The sequence below is a fragment of the Ctenopharyngodon idella genome, chromosome 5, assembly GCF_019924925.1.
Source record: "Ctenopharyngodon idella isolate HZGC_01 chromosome 5, HZGC01, whole genome shotgun sequence".
Lineage (NCBI taxonomy): Eukaryota > Metazoa > Chordata > Actinopteri > Cypriniformes > Xenocyprididae > Ctenopharyngodon > Ctenopharyngodon idella.
Window position 1 is genome coordinate 14,121,363 of NC_067224.1, and position 20,284 is coordinate 14,141,646.

Here is a 20,284-nt window from a genome sequence, read left to right on the forward strand (position 1 = left end):
GGTACCAAGGTACTAATATGCAGTGCACTCTTTAGGTACAAAGGTGTAGGCCTACTTTTTGAAAGGTTACTGCCCCAGTGACAGCTTTTGTACCTTTTTTTTCTGAGAGTGTATGGAGTTCTGACTATAACTATATGTCAGTCGGTCAGTATACTGTAGGTATTCTTAGGGTGTTCTTGCTGCTTGTTGCTAGGTTTTCCTGTAGATAGGCCTTGGCAGTGGTACTCAAGCAGCAGGCCAGGGCCCACTAGAGGGCCTCAGCAAACTCCCAAGGGGACCCCAAGATGACTTAAAATGATTTAAAACAAGCTTAAAACAACTAAAAATCAAGTTATTTCTTATTTTAATTCACCCCATCAGCAAATGTTTTTTTCTTTGAAGAAACGATTTTCACGCAAACTTGGATATACAAAAAAAGTGTGATTTCTAGACCTCAAAAAGTCATGTAAATGAATAAAATTTTACGCTACAAAAATGTATTTTTTTTCTCTTGTTTTCCAGTACAAATATCGAAACATTCTTAAATTAAGATGTATTTGAGAAGTCTTGTTTACTAAAAAGTTATACAAATTAAGTGAGTAACAAGAAAAAAAATCTGTCAGAGTGGTAAAATATTATGTTCTTTTTTTTCTCTTTGAATGAAGACACGACTGGAAGATATTTTTTCTTATTTTAAGAGTAGACTTACTTAATTTTGATGATTTTTTTTCAGAAAACAAGATTTACCCCCAGTTTCACAGACAAGGCTTAAGGCTAGTCCCAGACTAAAATGCATGTTTAAGCTGTTTTAACTGAAAGCAACTTGCACGGACATATTTTAAAATAGCTTAATTTAAGAATTTTTAGATATTTGCTGAGTAAGAAAAATTTGTTTGCAGTGGAGGCTATAATTCCATGTGTATATTTATAATGAATTTATATATTTATAGTATTGCCAATCTCTAAAATATTTTAGTGTATATATATATATATATATATATATATATACAATTTAAAATAACTGTTTTCTATTTGAATATATTTTAAAATTTTAAAATGCAATTTATTCCTGTGTTGGCAAAGCAGAATTTTCAGCATCATTACTCCAGTCTTCAGTGTCACATGATCCTTCAGAAATCATTCTAATATGCCAATTTGCTGCTCAAGAAACATTTATTATTATTATCAATGTTGAAAACAGGTGTGTACATTTTTTTTTCAGGATTATTTGATGAATAGAAAGTTCAAAAGAACAGCATTTATCTGAAATATAAGGCTTTTGCAACATTATAAATGTCTATACTGTCACTTTTGATCAATTAAAAAAAAAAAAAAAAACCTTATTGACCCCAAACTTTTGAACGGAAGTGATAATGTTACAAACGCTGTCTATTTCAGATAAATGCTGTTCTTTTGAACTTTCTATTCATCACATAATCCTGAAACCTTACCGTTCAAAAACTTTTGAACATATATGTAATTATATATATATATAATCCTTATTCTTAATCCTTATCCAGTAGCTAAATCATGAAAAAATGTAAAAGTCATTGGGCCTTCCAATATTGTTGTGGGCAATGGGGGGCCTTGAGTCAAAAAGGTTGAGAACCACTGTGCTCACACTGTGTGTAAGCAAACTGAAAAAAAGATAAGCCTAATTAAGTGTAGTAATCTGGTGACAGAGTAGGCTACTTAAAACTTTAAACCATTACTAAATAAAACTGTTGATGATCTGGCTATTAATCAACTAAAATGTGTGTGGTGTGGTGTGTGTGTGTGTGTGTGTGTGTGTTTGTGTGTGTGTGTGTGTGTGTGTGTGTAACTAAGTAATCCGTTTGAAAAGCATTTCTCAACTGGTTAAGAAGTTCTCGGGGCTCAGTCAGTCATTCCTCATTAGTGTAGAGGCCTATACATTATGTTTACGAAGTGCCAGTCTCTTTTTTGACTACAAGAACACACTTCCGTTTAAGGACTCTTGAGCTCGGGAGAGACGAACACCTTCCTCTTTGTTAGACATCAGGAAGTGATGCGTACACACACGTATTTTTTGTAAGTTGGATTTCCCCGCATCAGTCAGTGCAGCGAAGGATTAATGGGAAACATTTATAATGGGATACATCATGTCAGCATCTGATCTGCCTGCGGTAAGTGCGCTCGATGTTTACACTCTTTCTGATATTACTTTTTGTTCGTGGTGAATTCTGATCTGTTTTATCTCTATTTGTTTGCATGAACATTTACATTTAGAAATTCATATCACTTGAGTAATCTGCATTTGAAAATAAAAATTAGGAAGGAATGGCGCTGTCAACATAGTTTTCAAACATTCATCACTCATATTCTGTTCTTACGGTTGTGCACTTTAAAAAGTGAAACTATTTTAAAGTTTGTTTTCTCAAGAAATGAACATTTTGCCTACATGTAGCCTAGTCATCTTACTGTCGTTCCAAACCCGCATCGACTTACTTTCTTCTGTTAAACATATTTAAAAGAAAAATGAGGCAGAATGACAGTTTCCCTCTCCATTCAAATGCAGTGGTGACTTGGCCTGTCATTCTCTCTCTAACATCTCATTAATTTGTATTCCACGAAAAGAAATAAACTCTTACAGGTTTGGACATGAAATTTTTATTTTAATTTTAATTGAGCTATCCCTATAGCTACTTTCACTTACCTGACCCATTAAAAAACTTTAACCGCCTAATGAAGTCAGGTTGACTGACACACACACACACACACACACCCACCCACCCTTGTAGCCCAAGACTAGTTTCCCACTGAAGCTAAGCAGGGTTAAGCCAGGTTAGTACCTGGATGGGAGAGCAGGGGTGCTCACCCTGTGGTCTGTGTGGGTCCTAACACCCCAGTATACTGATGGGGACACTATACTGTCAAAAAGCACCGTCCTTCGGATGAGACGTTAAACTGAGGTCCTGACTCTCTGTGGTCGTTAAAAAAAAATTCCAGGATGTCCTTTGAAAAGAGTAGGGGTGTAACCCCGACATCCTGGCCACATATGATGTTTTATTAACGTAGTTCGGGAGGAACAAAGTCAAATTAGCTATCCAATTATCACATCATCTCAACCAGCTGTCAACAATCAGTAATCAACATATCTACCCAATCAGAATGAGTACAGGCATATATATAACCACAGTCAACTCACCCATGAATCCTCAACAGTTTTCAGCATCCCTCCACCACCCCGTGTCCTCACACTCACTTGGTTACTTCCTAACCTAAATAGGGGGGTTATTTACTGTGTTCGGGCCAAATACTGAGCTCGGAGCCAAAAGCGTTTACCATTTATCTTATCTGACTTATTTGTAAGTGTGAACTCGTGAATTGCCCATTGGCCTCTGTCCATCATGGCTTCCTAATCATCCCCATATACTGATTGGCTTCATCACTCTCCACCAATAAGCTGGTGTGTGGTGGATCATCCAGGTGGATGATGCACATTGGTGGTGGTTGAGGAGATTCCCCCTTCCATATGTAAAGCGCTTTGAGTACCCAGAAACGCGCTATATAAATGTAAGGAATTATTATTATTATTATTATTAGCCATCACAGTTTGGCCCTCGTCAAACTCGCTCAAATCCTTACGCTTGCCTATTTTTCCTGCTTCTAACACATTAACTTCGAGGGCAAAATGTTCACTTGCTGCCTAATATATCCCACCCACTAACAGGGGATGAAGAGATAATCAGTGTTATTCACTTCACCTGTCAGTGGTGATAATGTTATGCCTGATCGGTGTATATACTGTATATTAGCATTTTACAACATGAAACACTTTTAGGTGAACTGTAATACAGTTTCAGGGTGTTTCTGTTCACATTAATATCAGGATTTTTGGCTAAATATTATAAAAATGTCTCAGGGAAAGTCTAGCATATATTTTAAGTGTTGGTCACCTTTTTTTTTTTTTGTTCAAGACTTTTTCCAGTTCATTTCATGTCATGTTGTGTCAAATGAATTTTAAAAAGTGATATGATCTTTTTTAATATACCTTTTAATATGAAGTATGTCACATCTCGGGACACTGCCTGAAATGTCATGTCAATGTCTCATATTGCAGGTGCTTTGCTGAACATTTAAACCTGAGTTCAGCAGATCAGCCAATCACAGTTGTGTATGAGCCGGTATCCTCAATCATGTCAGATTTGAATGACAACTCTTTGAACATAAATTTCTTGAAAGAATCTGTGTTAAAGAGGCTTTGTGAGTCTCTTGACAAGGCCAACAATAAGGGATGGCGAAAACTGGGGGAGATTGTGAAAAGTGACAGGCGATTCAAAGTGAGGTAACAACTCTATTTTTCTCTATTCACATTTTCGTTTAATGTAATTTACACTAATAAACTCACAGAGTTGTTCTTGTTTTCTGCTTCCACTCACATGCACAGTCTCAATGATATGGACATGTGTTCTCTGAAGGCTTTGGAGGCAGATGGGAGTCCCTCCCGCACCCTGCTCAAACTTATTGGCGATCAAGGATGTATGTTGGGTGAACTGGTTGAGTTTCTACAGATCATGGGTCATACGGATGCCCTGCAGTGCCTTAAACCTCCAGGTACAACTGTCAGTGTAAACATTGTAAACGAGAGTCTCAACAGTGCAATGCTGCATCACTTTATCTTTAATATGGCACATAGTCTTAAAGCTGAAACATGACAAACTGGGGCCCAGGTCAGGAAGCAGACAGACTGGCTAAACCGACTGTCTGCTAGCTGTCTCATGTCACAGAAGTCAGATAAATCCCAACGCATAGAGACTCTTTCACCTAGATATTATCACATAGAGACTGTGTCTGTACCCCGAATTAGTAAATACAAAAAACTTACAAACCCATTTAAGGGTAAAAATTTAATTGATGTTCAACAAATAAAATACAGAGATAATACTGATAAAGAAATGATAAAGCTTTTGTTGCTGAATATTATATTATTATATTAACATGAACATTCTAAACAGTTGAAATTCTGCAGCAGACCGATGACATCTCAGATCATTATCTAGTGTCATGTATACTACGTTTAGCCAAGGCTGCAAAACCACCTCTCTGCCACAAATATGGTAGAACTATCACTTCTACCACTAAAGATTGCTTTATAAATAATCTTAGTATATAGTGTAGTGATATATGAAGCACAGCTCAGACAGAAATCAGAAATTCCGTGCAGATGTAGCCATACGTGATTTATTTGCATTCATAAGGCAGTCTCAGATGCTGTTTTCTGAATTGATTTCACAGGAATTCAGATCCTCGTCCAGCCGCAGTCAGTGGCTGTCATTGCTGGACACAACCTTCGTCTTAGCTGTTGTGCTGTTGGTGCTTCACATGTGCAGTTCCAGTGGTTTAAGAAAACGGAAGAGGTGGGTAAACTTATGCTATTACAATGAGAAACATAATTATCAGTCATTCACATGAGTCAGTCATATAACTAACGCGACCCTTCAGGTATATAACAGCTCTTCCCCAGACCTGGTGTTCAGCCCAGTCCAGCTCAAAGATGCAGGGTTTTACATCTGTAGGGTGAACTGTGGAAGCACATATGAGTTCAGTCACTGGGCCCAAGTAGATGTCCTTGATGTTCCACCAAGATATGGTAAATCATTTCTGATCAGCAGAGACAAGAGAGAAATTTGGTTGAATTGTCATGATATTGTCACTGTATGTCATTGATATCAAAATGGATGTTTTTTTTTGTACAGGATTAGTGTCAATGGCATTAGAGGGCAGGCCGAGGGTCCTGATCCAGCCTCAGCCTCAAAGGCTGCTGGTGGGTGATCTACTCTATCTGGAGTGTGGAGCTATTGGCAGACCCCTACCGCAATATCAGTGGTACAGAAATGGAGTGCCGATCAAAAAAGCCAACAGGAGGAAGTACACTGTAAGAGGATGAATTTACTATTGTATTACATATTGTACTGTATTTCATTTCTGAGACAGTTTAGATAAAGTAGATTAAAAAGAGAAAAAGTGGTGTAGGATTTACTTTTAAACAACTTTAACTTGTTTAAAAGTAAATTGAACTAAATTTTGAATTTAACTAAATGTCATCAGTTACTCACGCTCATGTCGTTCCAAACCCGTAAGACTTTCTTTCATCTTCGGAACACAAATGAGGATATTTTAAATGAAATCAGAGAGATTTCTGTCCCTCTATTGACAGTCTACGCAACTACCACTTTGTAGCTTCTAAAAGTAATTCATATGAATCCAGAAGTTTAGCCCAAATTTTCTGAAGAGACACAATAGCTTTATATAATGAACAGATTGAATTTTCTTTAAATTTTCAAGTGGGAATTTTGAATTATTTTTAATTTTCTTTCAATTTTCATGTAAAGCATGCTCCAGTAATCTTTGTTTTATTTACAACCTTTTAAAAAATATTTTTTTCAGTGAAGTGAGAGTGATTGAATAGTATGTTTTGGTTTAAATTAGGTCAAGAATTTGTTGCCAGAGCACGAGGGAAGATATCGCTGCGAGATCTTCTGCAATAATGAGCGAACATGGAGCAATGAAGTCGATGTTGTTGTTATTGGTATGGATCAAGTCTTTTGTTTTATATTTATTTTTTGGTTAGATGATTTCTGATCAAATCAGTTTTCTCAACAGAAGTGAGTAACAAGTAAATCTAATATAAATATCTGCAGAACGATATAGTTAGGATGCCAAGAAATGGTCTTTGCAATGTCAAGTGTATCCTATCCTATCCAACCTCTAAAAGCATGTTGATTTGTATGGCAGTGTAAGTGGACTGCCTTATTGAGAGTTATCAATGAAAAAGTGTGAGCTGCTCTCTTTTCAAATTCTCTTCATATGCTCATTTTGTGGTCCAACCCCTTGTTCCTCCTCAAGAAAATCCTTGCCATTCTGAAATGAAAGAGCCAAGAATATCTCTTCAAATTTCAGGAGCGATGGAGTGCTCTGAAGGTATTATGTAAGATGTATTGGCATCTCTCTAACATCTAGGGACTTTTGGCATTAATCTGAATCTGGTGCATGTCATACCTAATCATTATACTTGACATTACGATTTATGCATGCTATAACAACTTTTAATGAACGTTTCGGGTTCAAAACAAGCTCCATGAACAGCAATACCATAAATAATGTGAATGCATTACATTAAACATGATTTTATTGCTTTTTTCTGTGGTAAATCAACAGCGTGCCACAGTTGAGCTTGCATTGAACCCGGAAAACTCCTTTAAATGTTTTCCCCTACTCTCTTGACCTCTCTTACTGATTGAGTTGGTGGAGGACACTTTTATAGATCCGATTCCTTCTTTAGTAATGCAGTTGTAAAAATGATAACATTCCCATTCAAATTGCAATGAATGCAGTGTGAGAACATGATCAAAATGTGACAAAATTATTTTTCTTATGTGACATAAAGGGTTCTTTGTGGCAGGATTGGTGAAATCTCATTTTTTATTCTCTAAAATGTATTCTATTTGTGATCTATAAGCTTACTGTCTTCATCATGTGCCTTCAGAGAAGAGTCCTCTAAATACCTCTATATATGTTTCTCTTTTTCAGATGACTTTCTGACTGTTGAGAAGGGTAAGTTTTTGTGTTCCCATCGCATTCAGTCTTTGATTTCTTGCTTTTAGTAAGTCGGTGAATGATTATGACTTTTTTTCATCAGATTACTGCCTTGAGAAACCTTATGGTGAGTAGACTGAATATATTCTATTAATTAATTTAACTTGAATAGAAATGAGAACTCAAAATGGCTGGAGTCTCTCTTTTTTTCAGTGAATATCTGTTTCTCCCTTCAGCTACAGACAAAGTGGCCCTTCTGATCGGTAACCTTACATATCGAAACCACCCACAGCTGAAAGCGCCCATGGTTGATGTGTATGACCTCACTAATTTGCTGCGGCAGCTGAACTTTAAAGTGGTGTCTCTGCTGGATCTGACAGAGTCAGAGATGCGGAACGCCGTGGAGGAATTCTTGTCCCTGCTTCATAAGGGAGTTTATGGTACTGTGGCTTCTGCTTTATAGTTCACGCTACCATAGTCTGTTTTAAACATTGTAATTGCCTTGAAAGATCAAACAAACATGCCCTCGGTTTTACATACAAGGCTTAAACCTAGTCCCAAACTGAAATACATGTTTGAGCTTGTTTTAACTAAAAGCAACTTTCACTGACATATCTTAAAATATTTCAGTGCCATTGTTTTGTCTCAAGATGCACACAAGTAATGTTTTTTTTTTTTCTAAGGCACGATTAAAAAGCTACTTAAATGGCTTAATCTAAGACCTGTCTGTGAAACCGGGCTTTCACATTTTAAAACTTGGCGTGTCACTTATCGGTTATTAGACACAAAAAACGAATGACGTTTGACATCTTTGATGCCAAACCTGGCACAACACATTTTAATATGCCTTGTTTAATTATGTACTAGACTTGTGCCAAAATTTGGTATAATATTGTGGTAATTAACAGTATGAATAATTCTATATACCTTATTATCCAAATTGTTTAGATTTTTAGAATGCACTTTAGCCTTTATTTCTATCAAAATGTACAACACTGCGTGTATGCTCCGTAAATACACTGCCCGGCCAAAAAAAAAAGTTGCTGTTTGGATTTCAATAGGCAAATACTTAAGAATCTATGAATGGATCATTATTACAGTGATTATTATGTTTCTAGCATGTTATATGTTTGGCAACGGTTCTTTTAACCCAGATGGAGTGTGTAGCTTTTCATTTCTTAAACAACCATGTAGGAAGACACATCATGGCCATATTCCAGGATGACATTGTCAAGATTCACCAGGGTTAAAATTGTAAAAGAATGGTTCAGAGAGCATGAAGAATCATTTACACACATAAATTGGCACCTCTGAGTCCAGACCTTAATTTCACTGAAAGTCTTTGGGATGTGCTGGAGGAGACTTTACAGAGTGCGCATGTCTTGCATTGTCAATATAAGATCTTGACCAAAAATGTATGCAATTTATCTTGATGGAAATAACATCACAACATTTATTTCCATTGAGAGGTGCGTCATTTTTTGGTCAAGATCTTGTATTGACAATGCAAGAGGTGAGCACTCTGTAAAGTCTCCTCCAGCACATCCCAAAACTTACACTGAGGTTAAGGTCAGTGTCAATTCATGTGTGAAAATGATTCTTCATGCTCCCTCCCAACAATTCTTTCACAGTTTGAGCCTGATGAATCTTGATATTGTCATTCTGGAATATGGCCATGATACATCTTAATACATGGTTGTTTAAGAAATGAAAAGCTACACACTCCATCTTTTAGGGTTAAAAGAACCATTTCCAAACATATAACATGCTAGAAACATAATAATCACTGTAATAATGATCCATTCATAGATTCTAAAGTATTTGCCTATTAAAACCCAAACAGCGACTTTTTTTTGGGCCGGGCAGATAAATCCGTGTATATATTTTTACATTGGTCAGAACAAAAATGGCAGTGAATGTCATGTGATTGACAGATTGTTCCACCCTTGCGCCGAGAGAAGCGCCATTTGAGAAGAGATGTTGTTGCAAGAGGAAAGGAGAGTTATTTTGATTAAAGATTATAAGGGCACATAAATTAAAAAAAAAAAATGATGAGCTCAGATAAATAGTTTATAATAAACACTACAATATTCCATTTTGATTTCATGGTGACTTTAATATTTATTTTTAAACATTTGTTTACACTTACACATTTTTAATCTGTACTAAAACATGCCAGTCAAGAAAAGATGGCTTGATATTGGTTAAAAATGTTCTGTTCTTTAATGTTGTGTTCTTTTGCACTTTAAATGTATTGTGCATTTTTTATTGAATTTTAATGTTTAAGGTTCTTTTTGTCATTTAACTTGTCATTACTTGTTATTAAGAGAACAACACTGAAGTTTATCTTTTCAACTCTTTTCAATTTTGTAACTCAATACTGTGATAATACCGTATACCATGATAAATATTTCAGCAACCATTGTGAATACTGGACTACTACGGTTCACCTTCTGCTTTCCGACTATATTTAACCGACTATATTTAAAATACCTTCTTTTGTGTTCGACAGTAGAAAGAAAGTCGTGCAGCTTTGGAATGACGTGAGGGGGAGTAAATTTTGTCAGAATTTTCTTTTTTGGGTGAAATGACTCTTTGACGATTGCTCCTCCCTGTAGGTTTGTTGTATTATGCTGGACATGGTTATGAGAACTTCGGGAACAGCTTCATGGTGCCTGTGGATGCCCCAAATCCATACCGCTCAGGCAACTGTCTCTGTGTTCAGAGCATTCTGAAACTGATGCAGGAGAAGGAGACAGGGCTCAATGTGTTCCTCCTGGATATGTGCAGGAAAAGGTGGGGATTCTGTGATTTTAAAATGCAGGATATTACACCGTATTCAAATTGGTAATTCATACATTGGTTGTCATCATTCTAACACTAGTATATTGTTTCAGAAATGTACATGATGACGCCATGCCAAATGTCATGCTCAAAGTTACAGCCAATATTGTGTTTGGATATGCCACGTGAGTCTTTCTTTTTCATCGAGAAATAGCATGCTGAAGTACATTTTGTTCTCTATCTGACATGTTATGCTGTGATATATTATTTTTGTGAAGCTGCCAAGATGCTGAGGCTTTTGAGTTGAGTTCAAGTGGATTCACCAATGGAGTCTTTATCAAATTCCTGAAGGAGCGCCTCCTAGAGGATGAGAAGATAACTGTTCTGCTAGACAGTGTGGCTGAAGGTGAGGGAAGGGAACTATGAGCATGTTAAAGTTAAGTGAAGCATTACAGCTTTAAGTTAAATGCAGGTCCATTAAGCTCAAACAAATGATTAACTGATTTGAAAAGAGTACTACTATTTTCAGTACTTACTTAGTTATTTGCACTATGACTACTACTTCTACTAAACATAATAATTTTAAAGATGAATTTGAAAAAAAATATAATTGAAATATGTCAGTTAAACATGTATATTTGTATATGTATGTTTCATCTACCTGTGCTTGGTGCGTGTCTTCATTATCAAACAACTGTACTGATTATTTGTAGATATGGGCCAGTTTGACCCCACAAAGGGTAAGCAGGCTCTAGAGATCCGCAGCAGCCTGTCAGAGAGACGTTCCCTCACCGATCCCATCCGCCCCGGGGACTACTCAGATCCAGCCGAGGCACACAACCTGCTCTGGTCTAAAGCACATGGTACTTTCAGTTACTTCAAAATATTGTGCAACTCATATAAAAAACTTTATAAAAACAGGTTCACATTTTTGTCAAGATGTAAGCATTGGTAATTTTAGTCAAATTTAAACAGATATTAATAATTACAAAAAAGGTTTTTTTTTTTGTTTGTTTGTTTTTAATGACATTTTAGTTGCAAGTAATGTGAAAAACAAAATGTATCAATTAAAATCAAAATTAGTTATTACAATGTATCAGACCAATCTCTATCCAAAAAAAGTAATGTGTTAAATAATTTATTAAATTAAGTAACAGTTAAATTGGTTTATTTTAATCAACCATATTCTTTCTTCTAACAAATGTTCAGTGAATTTTTATTTTGCTACAAAATTATTATTATTGTTTTATCAACAGTGTTTTAATTGTAATCATGTCATTATGTCATGATGATGCATATTTTTTCACCTCTTTTTCATTATTGTTGACAATACACCCCCAAAAATCCTGTTGATAATATATTAAAGGCTTAGTTCACCCAAAAATGAAAATTCTGTCATTCATTACTCACCCTCATGTTGTTCCACACCCGTAAGACCTTCGTTCATCTTTGGAACACAAATTAAGATATTTTTGATAAAATCCGATGACTCATAAAGGCCTGCATCGCCAGCAATAACACCTCCTTTTTTCAATGCCAAGAAAGCTACTAAAAACATATTTAAAACAGTTCATGTGACTACAGTCAGTGGTTCAACTTTAATATTATAAAGTGACGAGAATACATTTTGTGCGCCAAAAATAACAATATAGCGACTTTATTCCACAATATCTAGTGATGGCCGATTTCAAAACACTGCTTCATGAAGCTTCGAAGTTTAACAAATCTTTTGTTTCGAATCAGTGGTTCGGAGCGTGTATCAAACTGCCAAAGTCACTTGAACTATTGAAGTTTCATAACACTTACGACGTAACGAAGCCTCGTTTACTGGAATCATGTGATTTTGCCTCTCCGAACCACTGATTCGAAACAAATGATTCGTAAAGCTTTGAAGCTTCATGAAGCAGTGTTTTGAAATTGCCAATTACTAGATATTGTTAAATAAAGTCGATATTTTGTTATTTTTGGCGTACGAAAAGTATTCTCGTCACTTCATAACATTAAGGTTAAACCACTGTAGTCACATGAACTGTTTTAAATATGTTTTTAGTAGCTTTCTGGGCATTGAAAAAGGGCGTGTTATTGCTGGCGATGCAGGCCTTACTGAGTCGTCGGATTTTAGCAAAAATATATTAATTTGTGTTCTGAAGATGAACGAAGGTCTTACGGGTGTAGAACGACATGAGGGTGAATAATTAATGACAGAATTTTTTGGGTGAACTAAGCCTTTAACACAGATGATGTTTCAAGATAAGTGAAATAGAACTGGAAATCAAACTAATGTAACATTTTCAAACGTTGCATCTGTTTTAACCCAAGAACTGCCAGAGAGTAAAATTCTGGACTTTGACTGTGGAGTTCAGATAAAAATGGACTTTGCTGCTGAGTTCTCCAATGTGCTGGTCATCTACACCAGCATTGTGAAAAAGCCAGAGGAGATGCAGTCATGCCAGGCACACATAACTAACCTTCCTCTAGTAAGTGGTCTTTGTTTTTATTTTGAAGAAAGAGTCTGCAATGTCTCATTATTTATTCGAATACTGTACACTACCATTCAGAGGTTTGAGGTCAGTAAGATTTTATGATTTTTTTAAATGTACTTTTATTCTGCAAGGTTACATTAAATTAATCAAAAGTGACAGTAATCACATTTATGATACAAAAACATATATTTCAATTAAGTTCTTTTGAACTACCTATTCATCAAAGAACCTTGAAAAAATGTGTCATGGTTTCCAAAAAATGCTGTTTTTAACATTGATAATAAAAAAAAATATTTCTTGAGCAGCAAATCAGCATATTAAGAATGATTTCTGAAGGATCGTGTGACACTGAAGACTGAAGTAATGATGCTTAAAATTCAGAAATTACATTTTACAATATATTAAAATAGAATTTTTTTCCACAATATTTCTGTTTTTACTATTTTGATTAAAGAAACTTTTTTTCAAAAACATCAAAAATCGGTAGTGTACGCCCAGAGAAATAAGTGAAATACTAATCTGGCTAATTATTTAGCTATACAGTATAACTAATCTTTTTTTTTGAGTATAATCTTAATTGGATTCTTAACATTTTTCCATAATGCCAAATTAAAACATGAAATGTGTTTCTTAACATGTGTTTGCGATAAACATGAATGCTTTGAATCTGACTTTGAAGGACCTGGATGTAGACCCTAAGCTGATGAATAAGGAAACTGTGGAGGAAACGGGAAGCTTCTTACTTTCAGGCAGTCTTCCTCAGCACTGCCTCTACACCAGACTCAGCTCAGTGCAGAAACTCAAGGTACATCTCAAGATTTCATCAACACATCATAATCTAGAAAGACTGATTCACAATAGTTCTTTAGCTAGATTGGGATTTATAATACATATTTAATTAAAAACTACATTGATCCTTTTTTTTTCTTCTCACACTTTCTTCCTGTTTTACAGGAGGAATTAGCTTTCACTGTCTGCCTACAAGTCCAGTTTAACTCCCTAGATGACATGGTCCAGTGGAACATGGACGTTAACATCGGCAAGCCGCTCACTGCCAAACTGGATCTCAACCGGCCCACCAGGAAGAACAGCTGCCAGCTGACGTGTCACATGCCGCACAGCCCCTCGACCAGCCCCAGCCACAGCCCCGCATGTGACCGCCGCTTCCACAGCCAGGGCCCCTGCTTCCCCCAGCAGTACGCCAACACCTACCTCAACGTCTGTGAGCCTCTCCATGGAGCTGTCGGAGGTTTTGAGGACTTTCGATTGTACGGTGACCATACATATCAATACGAGAACATACCATGCTCACCCTTCCTGAACCCACCGAGCATTCCCATTGAGACCACTGATGACATTGATGACATGCAGAATGAGTTCATGAATAGTTTGCAACTCTATAACAATCCTTGAGTACACAGTGCGAAACAGATAATTAAAGAGAAAAGTCCACCCAAAATGAAAATTCTTGTCCTCCAGCCTTCCCAAGATATATGACTTTCTTTTCTCAGATGAACACAAGCAAAGATTTTTAGAATAATAATCTACCTCTGTGAGTTCCATAGGCATAATTTGCGAGTGGGATGGGTGGGACATGTCCCCACCACTTTTTGCAAGGGTTGATATTGTCCACACTACTTGAAACATCTTGCTACACGGATATACCTAACAGCAAATGAAACCTATCCAGTTGATGTTCATTTGTGTTAAATAAGAGGCATTCGTTGCCAGTGTTATTAGTGGCGGAGCTTTCTCTTTTTGTTCGTCCACAGTCTTCACACACACAAGCGTGTCAATCTATCGCTTAATGCCATTGCGGAGACTCTATTCTTTCCGGTGAAATCACAAAACAAAATACACACAAATGTGTCCCTGCTCTTGATATACAATCATTAATGACCATCTTTGATTTTAATGAGGAAAACAAAACTATACGAAGGCGGATTAGAACCTCTGACACGCTTAACAAAAGTTCTACCACCAGACCATTTGGGAATCCAAATGCTTATTGTCGATCTATGTATTTATTCACAGAAGTGATTGTTTATACAGTAGTTATGTTTTTTAAATATTAGTACTTTTCTTACAAAGACCTATCATTTCGCTTCAGAAGACTTTGATTCAGCAACTGGGGTAGTATAGATTATGTCATGTTCACTTTGTGTGGTTTTTGAAGTGTCAGCTTAGGAGGTCCCGTACACTTGCATTAAATGGACTCAAAGAGGTGGATTATTTTGATGAAAAAAAATATTAATTTGTGTTCATCTGAAGAAAGAAAGCCATACATCTGGGATGGCATGAGAGTGAGTAAATGACAGAATTTTCATTGTGGGTTTAGTATGTTAAAAGTGAAGGGTGTCATTTAAGTTACAATACTGTCTCATTTCCCAGCTTAATGTCCAGACTATAAATTAATTGTGAGTAATTAATTGATAAACTGACTGCATTATTTTTGCATTTGCCTTTAGTGGTGGTAGTGATGCAAAAATTATATCCCAGGTGGTCATGTCTAATTTCCAACAGTTTCCAGTCTTCACCTTCATGTGACTAACTTATTATGGAACCTTCAAAACATTTTATCGTAAAGAAAATATTGTAGCATACTGTGACTATAAGTATTTAGTGATGTTAAATTATCACGTTAAAAATCTCATCATATCATTACATTTAAACATGTCTTTTTCATGTGGATTTTAAACAGTTATTTAGAAAAATAACCTTTATTTTTAAATAAAAAGTGCATGAATCAAATATCATGATTATTTTTTACCATGTGGATGTTGGTCATGAGTCATAACATTGACTTTGCAGTTTAAGATTACTCAGTGATTAAGTCAATCACAGTTTGATTTAAAAAAAAAAAAAAAAAGAAAAGAAAAAGAAAATCAAGGAACAAAATAAAAACAAAGAAAAAAAAGATTAAGATAAAAAAAGAACCAAATGAAAGAACTTATAAATTAATTTCTGAACAATGACATTGATCTCTTAAAGAGTGATCGACATCAGGTTATTGAAACTATTAATAGTTTCACTGCATAAGTAAATGAGTGTCGAGATTCGACAACTAGATAACTTTAACCTTTTCTACACATTACATAACAGTGCACTTCTCCTCAGCCTTGGATTTCATCTCCACAAACGTGGCCTGAGCTTTTTCTTTGATCTGCCCCATATCCATGTTCTGAAGGTTCTGCATTTGACCCATGATGGATTCCTTTTCCTCCTCCTCTGGCACCTCTCCATCCACCATCTTAATCAGTTCTTCTGGCACGTCAATGTCATCTCCGGCCTGCTGAATCATAATCTCATCCTGTTCGCTCTGGGAAAAACAATCAGCATGTAAATCAAACCTATTAAAGAAATCTTAATAGCTGTTCTTTGCTTATATATGTAAGGATTATGTAAAAATGGATAAAAATGAAAATTATACTATTTGGTACCAATTTCAAAAGATAATATATTTAGATAATAATTGCGGTTGCCTCTGTTGCCTTGCGGTTATTGTTAGACTGATACTAATAATAATAATTTGTATTAATTTTTTGTATTATTTTCACATATGAAAATAAAACACCCTAAATTTTGAATATGTGGTTACATCTTTGCAAAATTGTAAGTTTAGTTAAAAGCAGGGTTGCCAGGTCTGCACAACAAACAAAACTAGCCCAATGGCCAATCAAAAATAATTAAAAATGCAATTTTCTTTGTCAGGGGGTGGGTCGAAGTGAAGCTCAAGAGGACTTTAATTTAAAATTAGACCAAACAAGTATTAAAATAAGTTAAAAAAAAAAATAAAAATAAAAAATAATTTCTTATTTTACTTCAAAGAACCAGGATTTCTTAAAAAAATGGATGAGGTAGCCTAATTATAAAAGACTGATTTATACACTTGGAAAGGCCATTTAAATTAATAAAATCTTATGGGCTACCTCCCTTATTTGGCATTTTTATACATTTTCCCTAGGGAGTTAAACTTCTCTAAAGAGTAGGCTATTTCCAGTAGGCTATAACTGTTCTTATGAATGAGTCTTCATTTCAACAGATGTCAATCAACATGAAATCTTGGTAAATTGGTGTCTAATTTTTTACGATCTCATTTGTACGTTTTCATGATGGGTAGGTTTAGGGGTGGGGATGGGGTGGTCCTTCATAATGACTTTTTTCTTGTTCATTTTTGTACGATTCACATCATACAAATTTGTATGAAATCACCACATCGTTCTAGTTAAGTTTTCCTGTGAGATCGGGTTTGGAATTGCTATCTATAATACCATGTAGCCCCACCCCACCCCTTTTCAGCACTGTGTTCCTTGTGTTCTGTCTTCCGGTTTGTATTTCAACAGCATGAAGGTAAGATCTTACGGATTTATGATTTTGCTCATTTTAAAATCTTCCCGGTCTACTGATATTTGCTATGATATCCGCTTCAAACATTACAATGCTCATGATAACTTTCGTTAACTCTACAAGAAGTAAATCCACTTCACCAGCTAATTACTCTTCGACAGCGATGCCATAGAAAAATATACAGAACTACCGCAACAACGGAAGTTCAAACACAAAATTCTAAAGATGGGTGCGTGCTTGTTTCTCTGGCGCATAAGGTCAGTGCTTTTAAAGCTCAGTTTAGAGAATCACTGCAGGAGGTTAAGCCCTATACACCCAGAGTGACTATTTTAGTCTTACTATTTTATGACTTAATCTCCTGCCACAATCTGCAAGGGAAACTTTAACTCACTTGATACTTTAATCATCGATGTGATTAATGTGCTGCTTACAGTCAATCAGGGACAGGAATAACTCAATTAAGGCAAGACACCTCAGGTGAATAGGATAAAAAATTAACTAACTGATGTCACCATACGTCCTCAGTTGATTTATGCATTTAAGAATTGCATTTTTTATATTACAGTTTTTTGAGGAATAAAACTTATTTAATATAGAGAGGAATAAAATTATAAAGTTTTGTGTATGTAAGTCTGTGCTGAAGGAGTATATTACTTTTAGCTCTGTTTAGTCTGTACTTTCTGTTCAGCACTGTTATGCTGTAACTTTTACCTCATTTAACATTTCTTAACATATTTAAAGAACAACATATTTTTTTGTGCGTGTTTAAGGCAGCACATGGTTAATACAGAGGTAATTTTCTCTTACAGTTAGTATTTCATTGTATACACTCACATTGGATGCTCAGTAGTTCAACTCTGTCATAGGATGGGAAAGACATGTTGTCTTTACACTAGTTGAAACAACACATTATGAAAATCTAAATAGCCCAAAATCTCAAAATTGACAACTGCATGAAAAAACAGTGTGTTTGCCTGTAGTGTTCTGCCTTAAGGATCACTGAGAGAGATTACTTTATCTGAGTCTGGGATTCTCACCTTTGGGAGTCGATATTTGTCTCTTAAACAAGTCCTCAAACAAGCCCTTTCTGCTTTTTTTGTAGCAAATTCTGAATCTCTCTCCATCCTTTATTGATGGGGAAAACACAGAGAACAGGAATATAAAATGAACAGCAAAAACACCAGTTGCATTCAAGAACTGTAACAACAGAGTGTTATCAGAAAACACCACAGCATCAGGGTACCTATAGGGGAAATAGGGGATACAGTTTCCTTCACATGCAGCTTAAACAATGTAATGCTCAGTAACCCTTATCCGAGTATCATGTGAAAGAAATACTTTGCACTAAACGTTTTTTAAAAATGTGTTTGGAAGAGTAGTTATATTGGCTGCTACATTTCAAATCATTCCATGTGAGAATAATACTCAATGAGTTTATAACAATATTAAAAACTTGTCACAAATACAGTAAGAGTTTAATTTAACCCAATGTTTGTTTGTTTTTTCAAACCTACTTTTCCTCCACCATCTGCTTCTGATACTCCTCATATTCCTCTCTGGACATTCCATCATGAGACATTTTGCTAGTTGTTCCTGCTTCTTCAACTGGCTGATCACAATGAGTGTGAAGCGATGATCTTCGCAAAAGAAAGATACACTACTCCTTTTCCTTTTTTTCTGAATCAAGCTTTATTCTAGCTTCAGGATTGGTCTATCAGAGTAAATCCAATGAGAGGCTTTTCTGAGCAAGAGCCCTACAGACAAGTTGCATCACCAGGAACATCCTGACAATGACCCAGGCCAAAAAAAGAGGAACAATATTCTGCCAAATTCCATCAGCTCATCTGAGCCCTCTATTTCCATTGTCAGAAAATAGATTAATTAATCATTTGCTCAACATTTGCAACCTTGTCAAGGCCTTGAAGTGTAATATAAAAACAAAAAATTAGACTATTTGTGCTAGACAGTTTCATGAATGAATGATATATATATATATATATATATATATATATATTTTTTTTTTTCTAATAATAATTACAGTTGCATCTGCAATCATTGCAGATTGTTAAATAAAAATAACAATAATAAAAACATTATTATTATTAAATTATTATTATTATTATTGTTAATCATGATACTAATAATAATTACAGTTGCCCCTGCAATCATTAATTATTGATAAATATTAATAACAATTACAACAATAATAAATTTATATTATTATTACCATTTACATCTCAGAAAAAATCTGATCTAATACTGTAAATCCTGAAAGCGTGATTGCAGTCTTGTAAAGTTCTAAAAATTAGTTTTAATACTACATACAGTGGGTACGGAAAGTATTCAGACCCCCTTACATTTTTCACTCTTTGTTATATTGCAGCCATTTGCTAAAATCATTTAAGTTCATTTTTTCCCTCATTAATGTACACACAGCACCCCATATTGACAGAAAAACACAGAATTGTTGACATTTTTGCAGATTTATTAAAAAAGAAAAACTGAAATATCACATGGTCCTAAGTATTCAGACCCTTTGCTGTGACACTCATATATTTAACTCAGGTGCTGTCCATTTCTTCTGATCATCCTTGAGATGGTTCTACACCTTCATTTCCAGTCCAGCTGTGTTTGATTATACTGATTGGACTTGATTAGGAAAGCCACACACCTGTCTATGTAAGACCTTACAGCTCACAGTGCATGTCAGAGCAAATGAGAATCATGAGGTCAAAGGAACTGCCTGAAGAGCTCAGAGACAGAATTGTGGCAAGGCACAGATCTGGCCAAGGTTACAAAAAAATTTCTGCTGCACTTAAGGTTCCTAAGAGCACAGTGGCCTCCATAATCCTTAAATGGAAGACGTTTGGGACGACCAGAACCCTTCCTAGAGCTGGCCGTCCGGCCAAACTGAGCTATCGGGGGAGAAGAGCCTTGGTGAGAGAGGTAAAGAAGAACCCAAAGATCACTGTGGCTGAGCTCCAGAGATGCAGTCGGGAGATGGGAAAAAGTTGTAGAAAGTCAACCATCACTGCAGCCCTCCACCAGTCGGGGCTTTATGGCAGAGTGGCCCGACGGAAGCCTCTCCTCAGTGCAAGACACATGAAAGCCTGCATGGAGTTTGCTAAGATGGT

The 20,284-nt window shown here is 35.8% G+C and overlaps 2 protein-coding genes across 3 annotated transcripts; one reads left to right on the forward strand and one right to left on the reverse strand.

Annotated features, from left to right (window-relative positions):
- The first annotated feature begins 1,830 nt into the window (after positions 1-1,830).
- Positions 1,831-15,554, forward strand: malt1 (MALT paracaspase 1). Of its 2 annotated transcripts, XM_051895069.1 has the most exons (18): positions 1,831-2,123; positions 4,061-4,285; positions 4,388-4,554; positions 5,236-5,357; positions 5,443-5,590; positions 5,697-5,875; positions 6,430-6,529; positions 6,847-6,921; positions 7,531-7,554; positions 7,640-7,663; positions 7,773-7,976; positions 10,155-10,332; positions 10,434-10,505; positions 10,599-10,726; positions 11,034-11,183; positions 12,640-12,797; positions 13,483-13,608; positions 13,758-15,554. In XM_051895069.1, exons 2-18 carry the CDS (start codon positions 4,137-4,139, stop codon positions 14,214-14,216), a joined length of 2,463 nt encoding a protein of 820 aa, XP_051751029.1. In that variant the 5' UTR covers positions 1,831-2,123; positions 4,061-4,136; the 3' UTR covers positions 14,217-15,554. The 2 variants fall into 2 exon arrangements, with proteins under 2 accessions (XP_051751029.1, XP_051751030.1); XM_051895070.1 differs by lacking the exon at positions 6,847-6,921 and having other exon boundaries at positions 1,834-2,123.
- Positions 14,553-19,503, reverse strand: cplx4b (complexin 4b). Its single transcript, XM_051895072.1, has 3 exons — positions 18,665-19,503; positions 18,188-18,275; positions 14,553-16,122 (listed from the first exon to the last, which is right to left on the reverse strand). The coding sequence occupies exons 1-3, from the start codon at positions 18,727-18,729 to the stop codon at positions 15,895-15,897; spliced, it is 381 nt and encodes a 126-aa protein (XP_051751032.1). The 5' UTR covers positions 18,730-19,503; the 3' UTR covers positions 14,553-15,894.
- Positions 19,504-20,284: the final 781 nt, after the last annotated feature.

Bases quoted from the DNA above. Each gene is read 5' to 3' on its own strand.
- malt1 (XM_051895069.1), top strand. From the start codon at position 4,137: ATGTCAGATTTGAATGACAACTCTTTGAACATAAATTTCTTGAAAGAA. The intron at 6,530-6,846 runs GTATGGATCAAG...TTCCTCCTCAAG, and splicing joins AGTCGATGTTGTTGTTATTG to AAAATCCTTGCCATTCTGAA. The intron at 10,506-10,598 runs GTGAGTCTTTCT...ATTTTTGTGAAG, and splicing joins ATTGTGTTTGGATATGCCAC to CTGCCAAGATGCTGAGGCTT.
- cplx4b (XM_051895072.1), bottom strand. From the start codon at position 18,729: ATGTCTCATGATGGAATGTCCAGAGAGGAATATGAGGAGTATCAGAAG. The intron at 18,276-18,664 runs GTAGGTTTGAAA...CCATCAATAAAG, and splicing joins AAGCAGATGGTGGAGGAAAA to GATGGAGAGAGATTCAGAAT. The intron at 16,123-18,187 runs GTGAGAATCCCA...TGTTTTTCCCAG, and splicing joins ACAAATATCGACTCCCAAAG to AGCGAACAGGATGAGATTAT.